The sequence below is a fragment of the Diabrotica virgifera genome, chromosome 3 (assembly GCF_917563875.1).
Source record: "Diabrotica virgifera virgifera chromosome 3, PGI_DIABVI_V3a".
Classification (NCBI taxonomy): domain Eukaryota; kingdom Metazoa; phylum Arthropoda; class Insecta; order Coleoptera; family Chrysomelidae; genus Diabrotica; species Diabrotica virgifera.
The window spans coordinates 250222749-250248056 of record NC_065445.1 but is presented as its reverse complement, the minus strand read 5'-3'; the positions used below and the strand labels follow the sequence as shown (position 1 = coordinate 250248056).

Here is a 25308-nt window from a genome sequence, read left to right as displayed (position 1 = left end):
TTATTTTCTCTCGTATTTCTTCCGTCCACCATTCCGTTCTCCTCATGTTAGTATTTTGCTATTTTTGTTTTCCCACAAGTTTCCTCAGCTGCTTTGATTATGCTGGTTTTTAGATATTCCCATTTTTCTTGGAATTTCTTCTTATATCTTTCCTCTTTTAATTTGTAACTTTTTATTTTTTCGTTTACTACCTTTCTTCTCTTTTCTTCTTTTTCTTCTGTTGTTCTAATTCTCATTATTACTAGATGGTGGTCACTGCCAATCTCTGAGCCTCTTTTCACTTTCGTATCCTGTACTCTTTTCCATTTGTTGCTGCTTACCAAAAAGTAATCTAAGATTGATTTTTCGTTTCTGCTGTCTTGTACTCTCGTGTATTTGTGTACTTCTTTATGTTTAAATTTTGTATTTGTTATAACTAGTTTGTTCTCCATACATACTTCTATTATTCTTTCACTGTTTCTGTTTAGTATTTCTTCTCCTTCTTTTCTCATGCACTCCTCTATTCCGCTGTTGTTGTTTCCGACTCTACCGTTTAGATCTCCCATTACAATTATGTTTTCTTCCCCATTATCAATTTGCATTTGGAGCTCCTCGAAAAATTTATCTTTCTCTTCCTTTCTTGCATCTTCATTTACTCCGTAGGCTGTTATTATTGTCCATATTTCTTCGTCCATCAGTTTCATTTTCACCGATAATATTCTGTTATAACGTGTTGTAGTCTATTCGGTGCAATTATTATCCCGACTCCTTCTTTTGCTCTCTCTTTTGTATCCGCTCCTACCCAAAGTAACCAATATCCTTTGTGTATTTTCTTAAGGAAACTAACTTTTGAATAAATAACAATATGTTCGGTGGAAATAGTCACACACTTTCCTAAGGCTTATGCAGGTTTTTTCTTTCTCGTCGTAATAAAACTCGTCAAATTGTTTAGATTTAATACTAAATCAGGGAACTGTTGTTAGTTAAGGAAATGCATAAATCATTTTACAACAATAACAGTTTATTTCAACAAATGCTTGAGATGAAAATAAAAATAAAAAAATATGAAAAAATTTTTTTTAGGAAACGCCTTTCTTTAGTTACGAGAGACTAAAATTAAAATTATTATAAAAAAATCAACTAAAAAGCAAAAAATTAAAAAAAATCAAACTCGAAGGATTATTCGAAAAAAATTGTTAGACAGATTAAATATACAAAAATCTCACACATTCGTTAAAAAATTGAAAAAATCGTAACACATTCGTTAAAGAAAAGCGTGGGGCGCGTCTTCATCGAATAAACGGTTTGAGGATAGATACTTTTTATTATTACTTCAGTGGCGGCTCGCGACCTCAGTATGCGGGTAGGCTACACATATACTTCGGGTAGGCGACAAAAAATATCCTACAATTTGTAATACATTTTGAGCCGTCTTGCAATACTAAATGTAATCTATGAGCGCAACAATGTGTAAAAATTGCTTTTGGAGCATCTACTTTAATTTTTGAGTGTAATCCGTTTAAAGAGCCAGCCATTACACTTGCACCATCGTAAAATTGAGCAATTTATTTATTTTTGTAATCATATGGCTCAAGCACGTTTGAAATTAAACTAATAGAGCGTCTGCAGATCTATTCTCGCTAACATCAAAAAACCCTAAAAATCTTTCTGTTAGCTGACCAACTTTGTTAACAAAACGGATTGTTAAAGTACACTGTGATTTTTCGGTTATATCAGTAGTATCGTCCGCTAGTATAGAAAAAAATTTACTTTCATTAATTTCTGTTGAAATTTCATTTTTTACGTAATCGGCAATGCAATCTATTAAATCATTTTGTATTGTTTTTGACAAACCCGTGAACACCCCTTCTATTTTTTAATATGATCCTGGATTTCCTGATCGCGTTTAACTACTAAATTAAAAATTTCTTTAAAATTACCCATGTTTGAAGAATTATGGCTCTCATCACGACCGCGAAATGCAGGTTCTTGTTTTACTAACAGAATTGTAACATCAATTTCTTCAACTTCTTCAATCTTTTTCAACTTCTTCATTATATATCTTATTAGATAGAGAAATTTGTCCAGCTAAAGCACTGTCAATAGTTTGTTTATTTTTTTCTAACCGTTTTAAACCTAAGCAATTGTTTAAATGTTCTTTCGAAGATTCATGTTTTTTTACACTAGCTGATAAATTTTTCAAATCTGAATATCCCTGACTCACCCAAACATTTTGCTTCAAATTTGAGAGCAACAGACAAGGCCAACAGAAAAGTGAAGTTTTAAAATAACTTCCGCTTAGCCATTTATGATTTTCATACCATATTGTTTTAAACGATCTCGAAAATGGTCGATTGTCTATTGTCTTATCTGTGGATAAAATTGTTAAATTTGGTAAAGGCCGGCCCATTGAAATAATTTCTGACCTTTCTTGACTAAAGTTTTTCCACCAATAAAACTAACACACCTACGTTTCAACAACGTCAAATATTACTTATTTTATTTTTGTATCAAATAATAATTTACTCTTCGAATAAATTGATAAGTTAACAATTAAACTCGCTTTAAATTTTTAATTATCTATAAATTCTAATAACACTTCTATCTATATCTATAAAATATAATGGACGACTGACAAATAACTATTCACATATTTATTTGTCGTTAGTGAATTATTACTAAATTAATATAAAATTAAAATGCCCTTCAATAGACCGATCTCAAATTTACCTGTTTATTATTCAGTTTTCATAAACAAATTTAATTTGTCCTACCTAGTTTTATTCAATACTTAACCTACTAATAACAGCCAAAATCAAAAAACAAAATTATTTAAAACAGTTTCACAAGACACAAGAGAAGCAACTGATAAAATTTTGGAGGTCCGGCTATAAGACTTTGTGCCTATGCGCCCTTTCAAAATCGTAGAATACGCGAGACCTGCAGCAGGCCTGCTCGCGTAAACAGAGAGAGATCGAACGTCAATTCGGTGTTGGCGTCGTTCTATTTCAGGCTACGTTTTCAAGTGCCTGACCCAGGAAGAATATAGAATCTTATACAGTACTACTGATACTACAAGGAGCGTACAATAATTATAACTACGGAGAAAATTTTTTGGATATTTTTATAAATAATTTGGATAATTTTTGCTATTTTATTGTAGGTATTGTGTCAAAATTTATAAATTACAATTTTGAAATAAGTAATTTATATTAATAATTTATATTATTGTACTACATTTGAAGAGAGTAGGCGGCGCCTACCTTGCCTACCCCGACGGGCCGCCCCTGTATTACTTTTCGCGCCCCACGCTTTTCTTTAATGAATGTGTTAGATTTTTTCAATTTTTTAACGAATGTGTGAGCTTTTTGTAAATTTAATCCGTCTAACAGTTTTTTTTTCGAATAATCCTTCGAGTTTGAATTTTTTTTTTATTTTTTGCTTTTTAGTTGATTTTTTTATAATATTTTTAATTTTAGTCACTAATAAATAAAGAAAAGCGTTTCTTAAAAAATTTTTTTCATGTTTTTTTTATTTTTTACTTTTTAGTCTTACACTTTTCAAACATTAAAATATATCGTCATGTTAAAAAAAAAGGATGTATATGATAGACACATTTTTTGCATTTATTTCAACATTTGATATATACATTGTACATTTTCTGTAATTTCTTCATACATTTCTTACATCAAAATCATTATTTACACCTATTACAGTTTTCACAGTCTTTCCATCTCTTCTAATGCTTTACTATTGCACGCTGTAGACCAGGGGTGGGCAAATACTTTTAAGCGCGGGCCAAAATGAAATTTTCAAAATGTCTCCCGGGCCGGAGGACTATACCCAATATGTATGCTGCGCACAAGCGATTGGTGGAGTTTTTTTTCTGCCCACATAATTTTTTTGACAAAAATACTATAAGTATCATTTTAAAGAATTTGGGCAAAGAAATTTGACTGTTAATAATAAATAACAGTAATAATAAATTGTCTTACTTGGGTGTACCTGCGAACAATTTATGCTCAGTAAAATATGTTACGTAATTTTTAAAGAAATGTGGTCCATATTAAGTCATAGCAAGGATCCAGATAAAAAATGAAATCCGGTATCGGATGGTAAAATGTTACGTCCACTCTATTCTCCTTTATTTGATTAAAAATGCTGACCTAATGAGAAAGCTTCTTGTCATGTGGCTTTTTAGGAGAATTTTGAAAGTACCATGGACCGATCATATTACAAACGAAATGGTGTTGTACAGAATGGGAAGGAACGGAGAACGTTTAACCATCATTAAAAGGAGAAAGACGAGCATATTTGGGACACATACTTAGAATTGATGAGTACGAGTTGTTGTAGCTCATTATGAAGGGTAAAATCGAAGGAAAGGGGGTCCTAATAGACGACAATACCCTAGCCGAAAAATAATCGCGCCTGGACCGGGTTAAACACAGACGCTTTTAAGAAAAGCAGAAGATAGAGATTCATTATTTATATGAACACTACGAACATTAATAAAATTTCTGACCAATGCTTTTTAAATGCATTCATCTTTTTCGAATCCTGATAAAACTAATATTTTTGAAAAAAATTGAAACGCAGAATGAAAGATTGCATTATTAGCGAGTTCCGAAAGTTCCTTAGAATAAATAAAAAGTTTTTTTAATGAGATTTTTACACTAAATTTTTTCTTTTTTCCACCCCTGCAACTTAATAAAATAAACATTATATAAGTTTTCAGGGACTTTCGGCCCTCGGTAATCTTTCATTCTGCTTTAAAATTTTACAATAATACTTATTAGTTTTCTCAGGATTTGAAAAAATGAATGCATTTCGCGAAATTTTGCGCCAACGAAAAAATTACTTGCGGGATTTTTCAACGGGCCGGATAATATAAGCAGAAGGGCCGGATCCGGCCCGCGGGCCGGCTTTTGCCCACCCCTGCTGTAGACCCTGTTAATTTCCACTCCATCCACTAAGGGTTCGTAATAAACTTTGAATTAATACGCTAAAATGAATTCTAATGTTAATTGTAGCACGAAACGTCTCTACCGGTGGTTTTTCTAAGATTACGTTGAAAACAGGAATTTTTTGAATTCGGTCGAAGTTTTGTTTCGTATAGCATTGAAATTTGAAATATATATCAACAAAGATATGAGCATTAAAAATCGTCGCTGCTTAGGAAGTTTATAAACATGATGTACAAACATGAAAAGGAGTCCGAATCGACAAAAAATTTGAAACTTTGTTGTTTATTTATGAATCATAAAGCATAACGTAACCAATTAACGTAAAAAGTGAAATTATGTATACTTAGTTCATATAATTAGCTACAATCTGTAAAAGTTTCAAGTTTCTACATTGTAAAAAACAAGAGAATTTAAGCATTTTCCATTAAAATATTTTTTTATTTAAACAATTAATAAACATAAAAAAAAAATTTATTGAGTATTCGTGTATTGTTCCCGCGAATGCAGATGTCTGCCAATTTTCATTCATTTGCATTGAAGAAAAGGCAGTCAAATTAACGGCTAAAGATTTGACCCAAACGATAGAACTAGAAAAGCGTTTAGTTAATAAAACAGCGCAACGAATTTCTATGAATTTCTAGGGGCGAGAGGTCTTCTTTTCTGTTTTGTACCACGGTACCAGGTCGTACCTATGTCAAACTTTTTAGCCAATCGAAACTTATTATTTTAAATACGATCTTAGTTAGCGGGAAAATCTATGTATGTCTTTTCTGACCTTTTTTTTCCTCACGTGGCTTCAGGCCAAGATGCCGTTTGTCCTTAAAATTGGGCTAAAGCGAGGTGGGTCGTGTACTAGTTAAAATGAGTAAAATTAAATACTCTTCTGAACATTTTGTTGTTTATTATTTCTCTTATTACATTTGGAATAACACATTTTAGCGTATTCACACTTAGCATCTTACTTCCACCTTGTACAATCTTCCAAAGGAGGTGTGAATTCAAGGATTTATCACTGAGTATCACATATTTGTTGACGAATAAGATTTAAAATTGTTTGAGTTTTGTATAATTCTAACGGTAATGACACGTTGATCATACAAACACATAATTTTACACAGCCTTGCAGCGTTGGACATAATGAGTGATGGGCGATCTCGGAACGATTTCAATTAAATAAACTAAAATGTGGGGGATAATAGAGTCATCTTATTGCATACATATGTAATCATAGTTAAAGTGGTTAAACATTGGTTATATTATATTACAGGGGTGGCCAAGCTCCTCGATAGTCCGAGCCATTTTTTAAAATTTGATATTTTTCGCGAGCCACAATTAACAAGTATTTAAAAACTGTAAACAACGTATTAATTTTTTTCTCAGTGCTTGGATTTCACGTATTTAAGGTGAAATAAAATGCTTCATATCATTGTTTCAAATATGCAAATAATTTTACAAGCAGCCTTTACTAATCTAGGATACTTCGATTCTTCATTATCCTTCCATCTCTTTCTGGAGCGGCCTGTTGATCTTCTACCGCCTGGTCTATCAAAAACACTGTCTTTATGACTATGCCTTCCCCTGATCTGTATGACCTGCCCATCTTATCCGGTTAGCTTTTATATGTCTGGCGATGTTATCAGTAGGTACTATACACAGTCAACAATTCCGCTTTGCAGCGCCTTATCCACTCTCCTGTCAATGCATCTCTTTGAGGGCCAAATATCATTATGATAAGGTTCCTTTAAAAAACCATCAGCATATTTATCGCCGGCTGATGTAGAGTCCATGTTTCACTTCCATATGTAATAATTCGGCGAATAATTGGAATGCACAATCTTAATTTAGATTGTTTTTTAGCAGCTTAGTTCTTAATAATGATGATAGGGAGTATAATGCTCTATTCCACGCAGCTATCCTTGCTGAGACCTTATTTTATTTGTGGTTGTCATCTGTAATTACCTCCCCTAGATATTTAAACTCTTCTACTATGTCGAGGTTGTGGTCATTAATAGTTATGTTCTGCCTATCCCTTGGTCCTAGATTTTTGGATACTAGTAGGTATTCCGTCTTCTCTTTATTTTTTCGAAGGCCCAGAATACCTGTTTCTTCCTCGAGTTATGAAAACACCTCTCTCACGTCTCTTGTAGAACGAGCGACCTCACCTAGATCATCAGCAAAGGCCAACAATAGTTTTGATTCTCGATTCGCAAATACCCTGTCAGCTTAGATGATATTTTAAATGATAATTAATATTATTACATATTCTAGGACCCAATTGAATAACAACGGTTAAAAGAAGTCTCCTCATCCAAGTTCTGATGTTACACTTAGTCTTCTATATTTGTTGTCAGTAATTTAAGACATTTTGAAACACAAAAATTAAAAGTAATTCAGGTTGAGAGCCACAAATACTCCTTCAAAGAGCCACAGGCACAGGCCACCCCTGTTATATTATATATTTATGTAATGTCTTGTTATATACGTATACGTCTGCATTTACATTTTCAGTTTGAGTATCGATAGGTAATAGGTATTACGTCCATCAAGTTAGCAGAACAAAGTCAGCAGAACACAGTTATTCTTATACCATAATTAAGTGTAAATTAAATGCAAATTTAATGTTCCAAGAAAAAAATTATTGCTCTTTTCTTTTAAAAGTTATCGCATGTTTTGCTAACTTAATAATGAAGCTAGCAGAACAGTAGTTCAAAAATTGATAAATCATTTATAATTGAATGCCAAAGTATTCTCTGAATTAAATGCAAATTTAATGTTCCAAGAAAAAATTTATTGCTCTTCTTTTTTAAAATTTATCGCATGTTCTGCTTGAATTTCATGTTTCTGCTAGCTTGATTATCAAGTTAGCAGAACATGCGATAACTTTTAAAAAAGAAGAGCAATACATTTTTTTTGGAACATTAAATTTACATTTAATTCAGATTATTTCATTCATAGGAGATTCTGACCAACAGAAAGCTACAGAAATCTAAATTAATTTGATAATTTTTGATAATTTCCCGTCGTCAAGTATATTAAGTCAGATGCCCTTCGTTGCTATGAAAAAACATTCAGTGACATTAATGACAATTAATGTTTTAAAAATTATAAAAGTGATGACTTTCAACCGTAAAATATTTATAACAACTGTGTGTTTAATTGTACTAATTTGTACTTACATAAATAAATTACAATAAAATTTTGGTTTTGGACAGTTTTATTCATGAAATAATCGCAACAAATTGCACTCGATCTCTAAAATTAATATATAATTTTTGCCCTCGTGATATGACATAATTTACTTTGACATACAACTGTCAAAGTGTCACTCGGGAAAAATTCAATATTTTAAGAGCTCTTGTGCAATTACTACTGATAATACTTTGGCATTCAATTATAAATGATTTATCAATTTTTTAACTACTGTTCTGCTAGCTTCATTATCAAGTGAGCAGAACATGCGATAACTTTTAAATAAGAAGAGCAATAAATTTTTCTTTGGAACATTAAATTTGCATTTAATTCAGAGAATACTTTGACATTCAATAATAAATGATTTATCAAATTTTTGAACTACTGTTCTGCTAGCTTGATTATCAAGTTAGCAGAACATGCGATAACGTTTCAAGAAGAGCAATAAATTTTTTCTTGGAACATTAAATTTGAATTTAATTCAGAGAATACTTTGGCGTTCAATTATAAATGATTTATCAATTTTTGAACTACTGTTCTGCTAGCTTCATTATTAAGTTAGCAGAACATGCGATAACTTTTAAAAGAAAAGAGCAATACATTTTTTCGTGGAACATTTTTGCATTTAATTTACACTTAATTATGGTATAAGAATAACTGTGTTCTGCTAACTTGATGGACGTATATTTGAGTTTTTAGTTTTTTTCCAATTTTTTTTTTTTGTAAAATATGTTTTTACTTTGTACAATATTAGAAGGAAAAAGTAAGATCCGTAGGAAAACCTTCTAAACGAGACTGTCAACCTCCATGAGCATAGAAAAGAATTCAAACTCAGAATAATAGCATGTAAAGCTGGGGATGGTTCTGTAATTAGTGGCAATGAACAGGAACTTCTTAATGGCAATCATGAAAACCTGATGCAGACTTCCATAGTTCAAATGAACAAAAATGATCGGCAGTCACTCCTTACCGAAGAAGAAATTAGAGAAACAATATCAAAGTCCTAAATTTATTTTGCAAAAATTATAGCAAATTTTTGATTTTCGAAATTTTAGCCTTATTTTGAAATTTCCGAAGCAAGAAATAATCGGACCAAAATTGAAAAACTGCTATTTTAAACTTTTGATTACATACTAAAAGGTAAATAGTAATATTATATTAAATTGTCCCATTGTACCCTGTAATTGTGGTTTAACCACATATGTATAAAATAATATTTATCCCTGATAATTTTTTCACATGTAAAATCAGGTTTTTTTTAGTTAAAAAGAGGCTAATATATTCTTCTCTAAATTATGAAACAGATAAGGGACAAAAATGTTTAAACACCCAAAAACAAATTTTTACAAAAAAAAACGAACAAAAATTTAAATAATTATGTACATTCAATTTACCAGTTTTGTACTTATCTACAATTCAATAAAGTGAATATTTTTGCTTAGTAAGTACCTTATAAAATAGTCGAGGAATCTTTTGAATGCGGATTTTGTCTTTCGAACATTCCTGCGGAAAAAATAATCAAGTGGACAATGCACATTTAGGGTAGGCCGATTTGTATACGAAATTCAAAAATATTTTAATTTCAGATTTTGCAATCCAAATAAACATGTGGAGTAGGAAAACAATTTTTTTTGTAAAAATAATTTTTTTCATATTTTGCTGTTTTGAACTGCCACAAGGTCACTAAAATTTTGAATTCAAAAATATTTTGATTTCAGATTTTGCAATCCAAAAAACATGTGGAGTAGGAAAACAATTTTTTTTGTAAAAATAAATTTTTTCATATTTTGCTGTTTTGAACTGCCACAAGATCACTAAAATTTTGAATTTAAAATTTTACTAGTTTTACAACTTGCATATCCGAAAATGTTGTAATACATAGAATGAAACAAATGTTGTTAATTATTCATGTTTTTACTTTTAATATTTTAACTGCCACAACGTAATTTACATTAATATTAAAAAAAAATCATTAAATCATTAAAAATAAATTTTATGCTTAAATTAAACAAACAACTGTTCTTACAACTTATAATCTTTTTTTGACCTAAAAGAAGGCATAATTCGGTGTGATTCCAGTTTGGTTCTATTCAAACCATCTCTGCTATCAGCACCACAAACTTTTGCTGAAGCTTCTGTCACAAGTTTAATCATGCGTTCAACGGCTTGCGTGTGAGACGGATGTAACTTAAGCTCCGATAACAGTGCTGATGTCTCCGGATTAACCACAATTTCCTGTAAAGTTTCATTCGAACTTCCAATTGTTAATGGTGGTTCAGTTAAGGGTATTGTACTCCAATTTATGATATCGATATAATCCATAGCGTTCATATTAAGCACAGGTGGTACCTCAAATGTTCGTAGTCGCTGGTTTATGTTACTTGTTCGAGCTTTAAAAATACGGCGCACAGCAAGCTCTCTAATATGTTTTCTTGGATCTCCTAACATTCCAAGTAGCATATTTTCTGGATGTGCAAAAAAACTATTTCGCAATAGAACTGGAGCCATTACATCCTTTAGGGGTTGTGGTAAATACCTAGATAACTGAATCATTTTTCAAAAATTAAAGGCTCCATGTAGGCAGGACGGTCTGGTTTTTATAAGGAACCATACTGGAGCATACACTTTTAAAATAAAGGTTGCTAAGGTAATCAAATTATCTGATGGAACCACAGTGGAAACATATAAACGTAGTATACGGTTAGCCAATGTTAACCAGCGGGAATGCACTATTTTACCTGGGCACCGTTTAGAAAGTTTGTTGTCAATACTTCCATCTGAGATTGCAACACACATGTCAAGAAGATATTGTTGATACAGGTAAATTTTCACATCCAATGAGTGCTTGTCCTATAGGTCCGTTAAAGTGACGAGGTCCAGTTGTTCCATCCAGTTGTTCCATCAAGGAAATTTATAAGGTGTCGCAAAGGTAATTCATTACAGTGCAGCTGGCAAAAAAGCCACTGCAACGGGCGATTTAAATGTTTTTCTAATTGCACAATAACACCATTAAACTTTCCAACATTAACATTCGTCCCATCACACCCTATTACTCTTAAGACATCTGTGGATACGTCAGAGTCATCAAAATATTTTAAAATGCTTTTTAAAATGTTCACAGCAGTACCAGAATCAGGAGTAACATGCGCCAGATGAGTCGACTCAGGCATTTTTAAGATTGTAATATGTTCTTCTCGAATTAACTTTCGACGATTATCTTCCATTTTTAACGTATTATCCTTGCGACCATCGAAAAAAAAAGCCACGTAACTGTGAAGAATCGTCCATTTCAAGAAGGGCACGTTTCTTTGTTCTAGCACGACGAATTTTGTTCTTATTTATAATGTTGCTATTATCTTCCATATTTATAATACCGACGTCTTGTAGTACTGCTGAAGCGACTGCAGCACCAGCTCGATCAGAAATACCAAAACGATCGAGTGTTCTTGCAAGCACAGGTGAACAACATTCTCATTTAATTGTTTTTGAATTTGCAATAAATTTCTCTCCTCTCGGTTCTGTAACTTTTTGGACATTGTTATATCTATGGCACCAATTACCATTCGTCTTTGAGTTCTTTGGTCTTCTAAAAATGGTCGTTCGGCTGCTGGCACTTTAAATACTTTATCGCAAGAACAATTATTTAAATCTAGACATTTACAAGCAGCCACATCAAATAGTACTTTGGATTGTGTTCTGAAATCATTTAACTGTTTTTTATAACTTGCAACACCACTGCGTTGTTTATAAGGTTTTAGTAAATTTCTAATTTTAAGACGATAACTTGTTATTCGCTTTATAATACTGCACTGCTGAATGGTTGGAATTGAAGCACGACTCCAAATTTCCTGAATTTTCTTTGCTACAATTTGACTTGAGTCAGTTGCGGTTTGTTGTGGATTTGTTGCAATCGGTGTCATGTTCAACATAGTAGTTGAAGTAAGTGTTCATATCTTCATATGTTGGTAAAACTGTTTCGTTTATATTATTGGACGCTCCAAATATAGGACACTTTAACTCGCTTCTGGTGTTACGCGCCATTTTATCGGTAAACATAAACATATAAACAAACTTATATTACGACGTAAAAGATCAAGAGATACGACGACTAATACGACTGTATTCCGTGGTTGTTAGTCGAAAACTGATTCATTCCCAAATGAAAGAATACCTCTTTGTCTCAAATCGATAAAACATTACGATCGGTCCGAAAACATCGGACAGCCAAGTCAGTGGCGTCGCTTCACGTAATGATCGCGTAATTTAGTTTTAACATAATGTCCTTGTGGCAGTTGAAATATTAAAAATATACAAAAACTTTATTGTAAAAAACTTTTAGTTTTAATTATTTAACAAAGTGGTAAAATGCAAAATTTAATATTTTTAATATAAAAATTTAGATTTTTGACATTTATGTGGCAGTTCAAAATAATTTTTTTTTATTAATATTTAATATCAAAAATTTTGTTTTTATACACTTCAACTTTTTTCAATTGCATTTTACCATTTTAGTAATTTCGAAAAATCGGCCCACCCTAAATGCACATGCATTTTGCAATTCAAAAAACCAATAAAAAAAACTGACACAATTTTTGTTTTTTAATCTACACTGCGGTGCAAAAAAATCGATCCACTAAAAATTTGGTCATTTTTGATGTCTCGAATTTCCTAAACCTGTTGTCCGATTTAAGTGATTTTTTACCACGTTATAGCCTTATTCATTGACAATATCTCTGTAATAATATTGTTGCTAGATAGTCAAACTATCATTGTATACCGGGTGTACGAATCAAACTGTGTTTTTTTCTCAAAGTTCGCATCACCCTGTGGACTATTTTAGCATTTATAAAATACTGAAATTAAAACTCAACTATAGCCTCAGGTTTTCTTAACATTTTGTCTTTCGATTCATTCGCTTATGTTGGATAATAAAAAATTTAGGTACTTTAACAACTGGCCATGTTCGTCATCAGTACAGGGTGTTTCTAAAATATTTGCACAAAACTTTACGGGGTTATTGTACATGAGAAAATAATGACAATTTGCTTTACAATCATATGTCCGCACACGCTTCGTTTCCGAGATACGGGATGTTCAATTTTAGCAGTAGCCGTAAAACGAACTTAAGGTTCCGCGAACTTATTGCTTTAGAACCAGTTGAGATGTGCAAATCAAATTTAGTGGGTTTTTAAGACGTAGTTATTGCACATTTTTTGACATACAATTAAGAATTGAATATTCACCGGTGGCGCGCAAACGGGTATTATGACCGATAATATTACCTAAACTTCAACCTAACTAAAAGTAAAAGTAGAAGAACTAACTGACCCAATTGAAGCTGAAGCTGGCAGTGGGATAAGTCAGGGAGACTCCCTGAATCATCTATTGTTCAACTTGATTATGGATGAAATAATAAAAAAAGGATACGAAATAGGAGAAAAACAACTTAAAATAATCTACTATGCAGATGACGCAATACTAATCTTTCAAAGTAAAGACGATTTACAATGTATGCTGCACCAATTTAATATAACCGCTAGAAAATGTAACATGTTAATTTCTCCATAAAGATCAAATGCATGGCTATAACAGCAAATCTAATAAGATGCAAGTGCAATAGAACAAGTCATGAAGTTTAAATATCTAGGCATCACATTATCTAGCCACGGAAAGTCCGAAACAGAAGTGGAAGATCCAGTGAATAAAGCAAACAGAGCCGCAGGTTGCCCGAATGAAACAATATAGAGCAGTGGTTCTCAATCTTTTTGAGTCATGTACCACAAAATACTTTTTAATATTTTTGGTACCACCTAACTGAAATAACTACCTATCTAGATAGGTAATCTAATTAACTGTAATAGTGGTGATTTTGACGCTTTTGCGTTTTGTGTACCACCGCAAATAATGTAATGTACCACCAGTGGTACATGTACCACAGATTGAGAACCGCTGATATAGAGAAATAAAAATATCGGAAAAGAAGTGAAAGGCAAAATTTACAAAACAGTCATCAGATCAATAATGACATACGCGGCAGAAACACGACCTGATACAAAAAGGACAAAAATAATGCTAGAAACAGCAGAGGTGAAAACCTTTCGCAAAATCGATAGTAAGACACTATGGGATAGAGCTTTAGCTCTATTTACTTATTACTTTTACTTATTACTGTTTACTTATTACTTTTTTTGTAATAAGTATTAAAATTAGTTTAATATTTAAATAAAATATAAATAAACTGTTTAAAGTACATATATCAATTTCGTAGAAATCACATAGGTAATAGAAATATAACTTACGTGCGTACAAAGTACACACACATTCTTTTTGTGAATGTCCTTTACCGTCGATATTGTCTATAATTCCGGTATAATCAGCAAATTTTTGAACAATACGCTTAGGATTAGTCGGCAAGTATATATGTCTAATGCGGGTCTTTTGATGTTGAATAATAGATCATTTTGCCAGTATTCATGCGTCCTTGACTGTCGTACATCATTCACGTGTAAGAGAATTTCAAAAAAGGTTAATAGTTCGTCTATTGTTACTATTACCTTGCATTTTTACTATTCTTACTGATTTTCATGCAGAAATTTTGGATTTTTCTTTTTTTCTGCTATAAAGAATATGTTTTCGGCCTTGATAATGATTTCATCAACTATTAAAATGTAAAAGTTCATTACTCAGCAACATTCTAACAAAACTATACAGTAGGGGTGGGCAAATACTTTTAAGCGCGGGCCAAAATGAAATTTTCAAAAAATCTCCCGGGCCGGAGACCTATACCCAGTATGTACGCTGCGCACACGCTAATGTTTTTCGTGGAGGTTTTTCTCCGCCCAAGAAAGTTTTTTGACATAAATACTATAAGTATCATTTTAAAGCATTTGGACAAATACATTTGACTGTTAATAATAAATAATAGTAATAATCAATTATTACTTGTGTGTATGTACAGTTACGATCACTGAATAGTTTACACCTTAGTTTTTATATTGTAATACTGTAAATTTGCAGTGTCGTACGGATTTGATAAATATCAAAATCAAAAAATTTCAAAAAGTCAGTGCTTGTCAAAAATTTCGAGAGTGTTGAAAAATAAAATAATGATATCAAACTCATCCAAAATGGTTACAATAAATTTGAATGATGCGCAAAAGCAAGCGCAATTGCCAAACTCGAAGAAGGTTGGTTTTTAAGACAAGTTGCTGCAGATTTGGACGTGAGCCATATATGAGGCGTATCATATCAAAAGTGACAATCTCCCACCTAGACCAATCTGAGCAAATTTATAAAAACGATTTAGACATAAAAATCTGAAATTTTAAAACATTTATTTCTACAGGTACAAAGTTGTTACATTCATAACTATAATAAAAAGAGTAAATAACTTGTAGTCTCATTAATATAAAAGAAAATCGCATTAATATAATGGATATTGCTGACTTTGATATGAACCGTTGGAGATTGTTTATTTTGTTGTGATAGCATATGGAGATTGTTGACTATGCACCAGATAATTTAAAATATTCGTTTATGAGTGAAGATGGGGATTAATGATTAACATTCAACTTAAATTATAATTTATTGTTATTTAAAGTAAACAAATTATTTAGGAATTAAACTTAAACGACATATTGTATAGTGTAGATATACAACAAAATTTTAGGCTACATACCTTGATTCTTTCTTCAAAGTACTTTTCCAATTCTTCGAATTTGAAGGTCTTTGTCTGGAATTTTCTTGATTTGTTTCAGTAGGATATTGTTCCATAATTAAAAATATGTTATACCACTCCTCAACACTGAATATTTTTTGTAATAAACCAAATTTTCTAATTGTGTTTTTCACGAAACAACCACCATTTGTATGTTTACAAGCATACTTAAATAACATTATCAACATGAAGTGTGGTTAAGTCACGTGATGGATATCTTGATGTTCATTGGTTGAATTGGTTATTGTCAACTATGCTGTGAATACCCCAAGGAGATTGTTAACTTTGCAGCAAATGCCAGTTTTATTATATAAATTTGTTAGGGATTTTGTCTACTTTGACAAAAATACTCCGACTTATCCTATAAAGAAATAGCTAGAGTGCAAGGGAGAACGAAAATCTCAATTTTAATAAAAATTGGAGATTGTTAATTTTGATATGACACGACTCATATGTGCATATGAAAAATCAAACAAAGATCGGATAGTTTGTGATAGATATAAAATAAAATCGGTATTTTTAAACCAGATTTCCTTGTTTTCATTATTAAGACCATAATCCATTCTATTCGAAAAAACTTCTTTTTATACTTTCCATTTTGTTAAACTTTGTAAAATATACCTATATATTTATATTATTTTTATTTTTTAATTTTAATCTACCTATTCTAGGTACATCACTGGTAACGTCATTTTGACGTAAAAGGTGCGTTTAAACAAGGTAATAATTAAAAAAAACCGCCTCCTAGATACGTAAGCCTGTAAACTATTCAATGACCGGAACTGTACATGCGAACAACGTGTTCACAGTAAAATTACAAAATTTTTGATATGGTCCATTATATTAAGCCATAACAGGGATTCAGATAAAAAATGAAATTCAGAAATTCAAGCGCAGCCTTTTTGAAGATGAGGAAATTTCTGAGCAACCAAAGATTTAATCTGCAAATCTGATATCGGATGGTAAAATGTTAGGTCAAGTCAATCATCATAGTCGAAATTCAAAGGTATCAACTGATCTAGTATGGTCATGTAGAAAAAATGGACGACGACAGGATGCCAAAACAAATTTTAAAATGAACGCCAAGTTGAAAACTGGGAACTGGAAGGCAGAGAACCCTATAAAAAACCGGGATGATAATAAAAATGATATGTCCACTCTATTCTTCTTTATTGGATTGTTAATGCTGACTTAGTGAGAAAGCTGGAAGCTTTTGAGATGTGGCTTTTTAGGAGAATTTTGAAAATACCATGGACCGATCATATTACGAACGAAATGGTGTTGCACAGAATAGAAAAGGAACAGACAACTTTGGCCATCATTAAAAGGAGAAGGACAGCAAGGAGAAAGGGCACATACTAATGAATGATAAGTACGTTATTGTAAATTGTTGCAGCAGCTGATTATGAAGGGTAACATCGAAGGAAAAGGGTCTTGGTAGACGACAAATACCCTGGCCGAAAAATATTCGTGCCTGGACCGGGTTAAACACACAGACGCTTTTAAGAAAAGCAGAAGATAGAGATTCATTATTTATGAATAAAGATAGACACTACAAACACTAATACTGTTGATTTCAACAAAATCGCATAAAAGAGATTAAGAGCGTAGGCGCAAAATTTCGGACCAATGCTTTTTAAATGCATTCCTTTTTTTCGAATCGTGAGAAAACTAATAAATATTTTTGAAAAATTTAGACGCAGAATGAAAGACTACATTATTACCGAGGGCCAAAAGTTCCTTAAAATAAACAAAAAGTTTCTTTGGAATAAGATATTTGAAATTAAAAATCACACTATTTTTTTTTCTTTTTTGTTTACCCCTGCGACTTACTAAAATAAGCATTGTAGAAGTGTTCAGGGACTTTCGGCCCTCGGCAGTATAATTTTCTCAGGATTCGAAAAAAATTAATGCATTTAAAAAGCATTGCGCCTATGCTCTTAAAAAAAGCTTGCGGGATCCAGCCCGCGGGCCTTGTTCCCCTGCTATACAGAGTATTTTCAATTGGTATTAAGTTTTCAATAATTTACGTTCTAAAAACTGAAATTCACGTCGGATAATCTTCCCAATCACCCTCAGAGTTTTGCTCTGATGGTAATTGCCAGGCCCGGCCCTAGGGATTTTGCCGCCCTGGGAAAGATGGGTGACTGCCGCCCCCCTCCTTGGTAGACCCATGACTCGCCACCTTCCTTCAGGTATCACCAAGATTGGATTTTTTTGTTGTGTGTATTATGCTAAATTATTTAATACGCCATTTTCCACTTTATTTGAACAATACGCGCTTAAAAACACCTATATTTGCAATATTTTCATGAAATTTCACTACATTATTATATTAACATGCTTTAATATCAAAAAACTCACTATCCATATCCATAATTACACACTTACTTTTTTAAGTAACACCGTTCTTGCCTTTTTTTACGGGAACAGTCTTAATAATTCTACAAGATCCAGGGACTTAGCTATTTTGTGTTCAATAGAGATTGTCGTTAGAGCACTCAAACGTTGACATAGTTGATCTTAAGTAATTTTTTATTAGTTTCAGTTTTGAAAAGCTTCTCTCTCCAGAGCCCACTGCCACTGGTAGGGTTAATAAAATCCTCAAAGAAACACTAGCGTTGGGTGCGAAATCAAAATCATACTCTCTAATCAATTTCAGGGTCTTTAGAGGTGTACTCTTGGGCTTCACAATCGTAGAAAGAACTTTGAGTTCATCTTTGAGTTTATCTGATAAATCACTAGCAGTTATATCCGTAATTTGGTTTATGTCTTACAAAAACTCAAAAATTTTACCATGGCTCTTAATTTGCTAAAATATATCACTTAATGCATTAACGGTTGTGTCTATAATTTTTAAATAGTAAGTAATTTTAGATATAATAAGTCAACCTAATATCGTGTCTCTGGATCCTAGGTCCACACTTTAATCTTCAGCTTCATAGCCAAATTGTCTTTTCACTTTCCTCTTTCTTGCTATTACTGTGCGTCCGATTTTCGGGTCTCAATTTCTAACTTTGATGCTTTTGCGTCTGTCAAATAGCCCTGGAATTTTAAATCACTTCTGAGAGACTTAAAATAGATTTCCGTTTTTCTAATATACTGACAGCTTGATACATTCCCATATTAAATACTCTGCAGTGATTTGCTGACTACGTTGATGTAAAGTAAAATGTCATGCCATATTACCACAGAGCAAAGAAAAGTAAAATCACGGATTTGATTTGCCAAAGAGCTTCTTCATGAGCAACCATTTTATCGTTGTTTTTATTGAGAGTGATTTCTACAAGAGCATCCCAGATTTCTTCAATTGGGTATCTGATCGGAGTAATTGCATCAATTCTATTTCCATATCTAGTTTCGGACATAGACTTCAATGTTATGCTAGAAATATGATTTTTCAGTATCAGCCCAACGATGAATAGATGCTGAGAAAAAGTTTTAAATTTTTGACACTAAGGAAAAGCAAGAAATTGCAAACTGTGAGGCTTTAGCAGCATCGTTCACGACTGAGTTGGGTGAATGGCTTGAACATGGGACAAAAAGTTCTTCCCTTTCATATATATAATATCGGTTTACAACGTTCTTCGACGTCTTCCGATTTCCAATCTCCATCTCGTTCTGTCATTCCATAGATTGTCCTCGAGTTCTCTGTCCCTGATTTCTCTATCAACTCCTTCTCTCCAACTTCTTCTAGGCCTTCCTGGTCTGCGCCTTCCTCTTGGTTGCCATTCGAGGATTTGTCTTGGTATTCTATTCTCCGGCATTCTCCTTACGTGTCCGTCTTCCCTTTCATGTTTGCCCATTTATCATACCCTTGTCCTCTCATATCTTCCAAATGTATTCCCAGTTCATTCGGTTTTTGCAAAAAAACTTCTGTAAGTCCCAAGTCAGTGGTTTCCAGTACAGGCACAAATACAAGAAAATATTCTGCAATTTTTACACTTTGTGAATAGGAACCTAAATCAACCAAACGTACAAAAATAGTCATCTTTTCCACCCCAGAAATATCAGGTCTACAATCTAAAATTATGCTCTAATACTTTGCTGATTTCAAAAAGTTTAAAATTTTATTTTTGGTTTGGTCATGGATGAGTAGAATAATTTCGTTTTGAATACCTTTTCCCAAGTAGTGATGCTGCTTGTTACTATCATTCGTTGTTCTCCTAATTTGCTCTTGTAAAACATAATCAAATTTTCCAAAGAGCTCAACAAGCATTAAAAAATCAACATTGTTGTGATGAAAAAGTTTATCAGAATCGCCCCTCAATGGAAGACAATGTTGTGCTAAGAACTGTATTATTGACATAAGTCGTTGTCAAGTTTCCAGTTGCCAGTTTCAAAATTGGCTGTCGTCTAAAATTTGCCGCCCCTAAATTTGCCGCCCTAAGCGGCCGCCCATTTCGCCCACTTCTGGGGCAGGGCCTGGTAATTGCCATTTATGTACTTTATAATTATATAAAGTAAGTTATTGAGAATGTTTATACATTTTTTTTATAATTATATACTTTAGAAAGGAACAAAATTTTATATAAAGTTATATATGTACTTCAAAATTAAAGAGGTACATACAGAACACCAGAAAACAACGCAATACAGGCATAGTTGTATAGACATCGAAGCCACATTCTGACTACAATTGAAGATAAATTAAGAAGATGGAAAGAATAAGTCCGACTGAAATAGACAACCCCTACGGCCCAGAAATAACAAACGAAGAAGTAACTATGGCCATTAAGCAGAATAGAGATGGGAAATCACCAGGACCTGATGAGGTGCATGGAGAAATTTTAAAGCTATTAGAGACACACCAAATCACAGCTCTTACGAAGTTATTCAGCAACATATATGAGACTGGTTAGTTACCAAAAGACTGGCTACTATCAATATTCATTCCACTTCCCAAAAAGCCAAAGCTAGAAAATGTACAGAACATACAGTTGAGTCGACTATGATACGACCACTTTTCGATTATAGCTGTCACTTGTATGGAAACGCTTCGAACACACATTTAACAAAAATTGAAGTGCCTTGGGTATCTTAGACTACACCAATAAATGTAATGGAAATTGAAGCTGTTGAACCTCCATTGAATTTGCGGCGGCAGTATCTTACCGACAAATATATAGCTCGTACCATTATCAGATACCAAGTATTTCTCAAAGATATACATAATCTGGCTGTTTTAGATCTGACTAAAAGTCTGGTTTAAGAGAAAATCTCCAGTTGTGGCGGAAAGCTACAGAAATCTTTCTAAATTCAAAAAGGTGCTTTATAAGGGTCATATTCCGCCAGTTTATACTGAAAAGCCTCAGGTATTGTTATCAATAAAAATCAAGACAGAATTTCTTAGTGATGTCCAAGGTCCCATGTTTAACGTAGAAATTCAGAAGAGATGGCCTAATTATTATTATTTGTTTACCGACGGTTCGAAAAAAGGAAATAACACAGCATGCGCAGTATACCAACAGTATTCTGGACAACAGTATAAATATAAGATACCTGATGAAGCTACCATCTACACAGCCGAAATGCTGGCTTTAAAGTTTGCTCTTTCTCACGTTTTGACAAAGAAATTGAAGAACTGTGTAATATTTACATACAGTAAAAGTGCAGTATAAAGATTATGTTTAACTAATAAATCCAAGCAATTAACTCATCTTGATATAGAGATTTTAAAATTGTACTACGAGGTTTCAAAACTCGATGCTTTGGCAAAAGAAGCATTATCAAGTGGAGAAAACATAGACATCAACATTCTACCGGTATCAGATATAGATGTATGTAGTAAACATTGGCTCAAATTAAAATGGCAAGCCAATTATACGGAATCAGAAAGAGAGCCATCCTTTAAACATTGGCAACCCACACTTCTTCAAAAAAGGTGGTTTTCTTCAGAGTCCAACCGAAATTTTATTAAAACTATTAATAGGCTAAGGTCAAATCATGTTCTAACCATAGATATAATAACAGAATAGATTAGGCCAGTCCGAAAAATAGCGTAACGCGGAACAGTTCGGGTCGGTGGTATATCTATCTCTCTCTACCGGCGCGGCGCTTAGCTTTCTCTCTCTAGCATATGATGGCTGCCGCCTCTGTGTAACTGTCGTTCCATTACTCCCACCTCTTGGTAGATACGCTCACACTCGCACGACAGACAAAGATAGCTAGACCACCGTACTTGATATCGGCGTTACACCCCGATGCATTGAGTGGCATATGACTAGTCAGATCTATTGTTGACATATCTCTGGTTCTAACACCTGCAAGAATGCACAAAATGAATCTATCAGACACTCCAAACTATACTTGTGGTAAATATGGAGATTTAACACATATCTTATTAGAATGTGAAAACCAACAGGGAAATATTGCATAGTAGAAATATTTAATTGTATTTATCGGTTAATAAAAAAATGTAAATATAAACTTAAACAATAGAATGTACTAACCATAGAATTAAGATGAAACTTGTAAGCAATCTGCAAACACACCAATAATGTAATAAATCTGATAATACGAAAAAAAGAAACAAAAAAAAATAAACAAAAAAAAAATTAACATAAAAAAGAAAAATACAAAATAAAAATTTAAAATTTATATACAGATTATATATGATATCAAAAAAAGTAATATGTATAATGAAATTAAAAAAAAAAAACAAAATAAAACAAAACCAAAAAAAAAACGACTAAAAATAAAAAATGAAAAAGGAAAAAAGTAAAAAAAACAGTAACAGTCAAAACAAGTCAAACTTTTTAATTTACATTTACTACTAACTCGAACTCTGATTGTAGATCTGTGAATACAAATTCCAAAATAGTCTGGTTAATTGGCCATGCCAAGGCCATTAAAATAAACAAAAGTCCCTGAATCTTTACCCGTGCGTCATCATTTAAAGCAGGGGTCGGCAACAAGCGGCCCGCGGGCCGCATGCGGCCCTTTACAAGTTTTTGCGCGGCCCGCCAAAGCACCAATATAATTTTAGGAAAAATCAACAAACTTAGAGTTTGTGGCTCTAAGTTTATTGATTTGTCGTTTTCAAGAAGATTTTTATGCAAAATAAATGGACAGTATTTGAAATTACTATAAAATTTGATATTTTAAACGCACTAGACAATTATTATTGACAACTAGAGTTATTGATCTTGGGCCCACACTTAAAAAACAATTATTACCCCCCTCATGAGACTTTTTTATTCAGTTATTCATGTGAGTCAGACAATTTTTCTAATACGGAAAATTCTCGGGAGGAAGATTTTTCATAAATATAGAGGTTTCTAAACTTTGGTGCGTCCGACAACTGAAATACCTATTGTTAAATTCGTTGGAGAATATTACCAGTAAATTGTAAGTATGTATTTTTATCAAACAATCCTGCAAAAAAAATCATCACTTATGACTCCATAGTGCGCCCCCGCACGGGGGAGCATGCATCATAAAGAATCATAAAATTTATACCCTCAAAGCTTATATTTGCAGAATTGTTAATAACAATATTTACAATTAACTGGTAATATTGTCCCACAAATTTTTAAGGGTCCTCGAGTTGTCGGACGCACCAAAGTTTAGAAACCTCTATATTTACGAAACACCCCCTCCCGAAATTTTTTCGTATTAGAAAAGTTGTCCGACTCGACATGGATAACTGAATAAAAACAGTCTCATGGGGGAGGTAATAAATTTTAAGTGTGAGCCCAAGACCTTTTAATTGAGTTGCAATCTAATAATGCAGGTATATAAAAATAATATTAAAGAAAATAATTGCAGTTTATTAAAATCTACCAGAAAACAAATTTTCCAATTTAAGAAATTTTACAAAAGCAATTATTTCTATTTTTCCAGCACATATTTGTGCGAACAAACATTTTCAAAAATAAACTTCATAAAAAAATATAGAACCAGATTGACAAATGAAAATTTTAAAAAATTGTTGAGGATCTCAGTGTCTCAAGCACAACCAGATTTAAATGAATTATCAACAATAGTCAAGAAAAGAAGCAAAAAGCGCTTTAATTTTATTGATTGAATAAAATGAAAAATAAAATATGTTTTTAATTTTGATATATTTTATATTAACATATTTATACATATTATGTAATTGGAATTCTATACTCTTCTTTTCCGTTTTAAGATTTGTACAATTTTTGTTCTCTTTACATTATTGTTATTAGGTATCATGTCAATAAAAAATAATTTTTTCCATATTTATTTCTAATAATATTTATACTCATATATGATACAAAAGCACATTAGAATGTGCGGCCCGCATAAAAAAATATTTTAAAAATGGCCCACCGTCCTAAAAAGGTTGCCGACCCCCTGATTTAAAGCATACGAAATAAGTCGATGATAAGTCGGAAATTGAAATTTACGAAACGCAACAGCAAGTGACAGTACAGTCGGAAAAATTAAAGAATACCCATGAAGGATCACATCAATCTTTTATTTTGTATTTGCTGTCTTTTCCTATAAATAAAAAATGTTTGTTGTAGAAAAAGACAGCAAATACAAAATAAGTGATTGATGTGATCGTTCATGGGTATTCTTTCATTTTTCCGACTGTAAGTGACTTGCTGTTGCGTTTAGTAAATTTCAATTTCCGACTTATCATCGACTTATTTCGTATGCTTTAAATAATGACGCACGGGTATAGATTCAGGGACTCAACTGTAGATTAATTAGTTTGATGAGTCATGTACTCAAAGTACTCCTTATTCATTCGCGCATATACACCAAATTAGAAGAACACCTGAGAGTTCAATTTGGATTCAGAGCAGGACTCGAAACGAGAGAAGCACTTTTCAGTTTACAAGTTCTAATACAAAGAGCCAGGGATGCACTGCGATGTGTATGCATATTTCATTGATTTCGAGAAAGCATTTGATAAAGTACCACATGGGAAACTAATCGATATCCTAAAAACATCAGGACTCGATGATAAGGACGTAAGACTGGTCTCAAACTTATATCTCCAACAAAAAGCAACAGTTCGATTAGAGAATGAACTGCCCGAAATCTTCACAGTCTGAAAAGGAGTTAGACAGGGTTGCATACTGTCACCAGCATTATTTAAAATACACTCTGGAAACATCTTTAGAGAGGCCTTGGATGAATCAAAAGATGGTATTGCAGTAAATGGACAACTTATAAACACTATTAGATATACAGACGATACAGTATTGCTGACAGATAGTGCGCAGGGGCTCCAAAGGATGATGGATAATATAGAAATAATAGAAATGTAACAAATACGGCCTAAAACTAAATTGTAAGAAGACAAAAAATGATCGTTAGTAAGAACACCAAAATAAACGTCCAAAGTCCAAAAAACAATACACTGTTAGAAAAAGTACAGAAAATATTATTATGTTATTTGGGCTGAAATATTAAGGATACCTGGGATCATAGCTACGAAATAAAAACTCGCATTGAAAAAGCCAGAGGCTCTTTTAA

The 25308-nt window shown here is 32.6% G+C and overlaps 2 protein-coding genes across 3 annotated transcripts in view; one reads left to right on the top strand and one right to left on the bottom strand.

Annotated features, from left to right (window-relative positions):
* Positions 1-25308, top strand: part of LOC126881679 (elongation of very long chain fatty acids protein AAEL008004-like) — a 210586-nt gene that overhangs the window by 64781 nt on the left and 120497 nt on the right. The window lies entirely within an intron of this gene.
* Positions 11501-12055, bottom strand: LOC126882719 (uncharacterized). The gene has a single exon (XM_050647705.1). The coding sequence runs from the start codon at positions 12053-12055 to the stop codon at positions 11501-11503; it is 555 nt and encodes a 184-aa protein (XP_050503662.1).

What these genes read in the sequence shown, in the direction of transcription:
- LOC126882719 (XM_050647705.1), bottom strand. Translation starts at nt 12,055, where the DNA reads ATGACACCGATTGCAACAAATCCACAACAAACCGCAACTGACTCAAGT.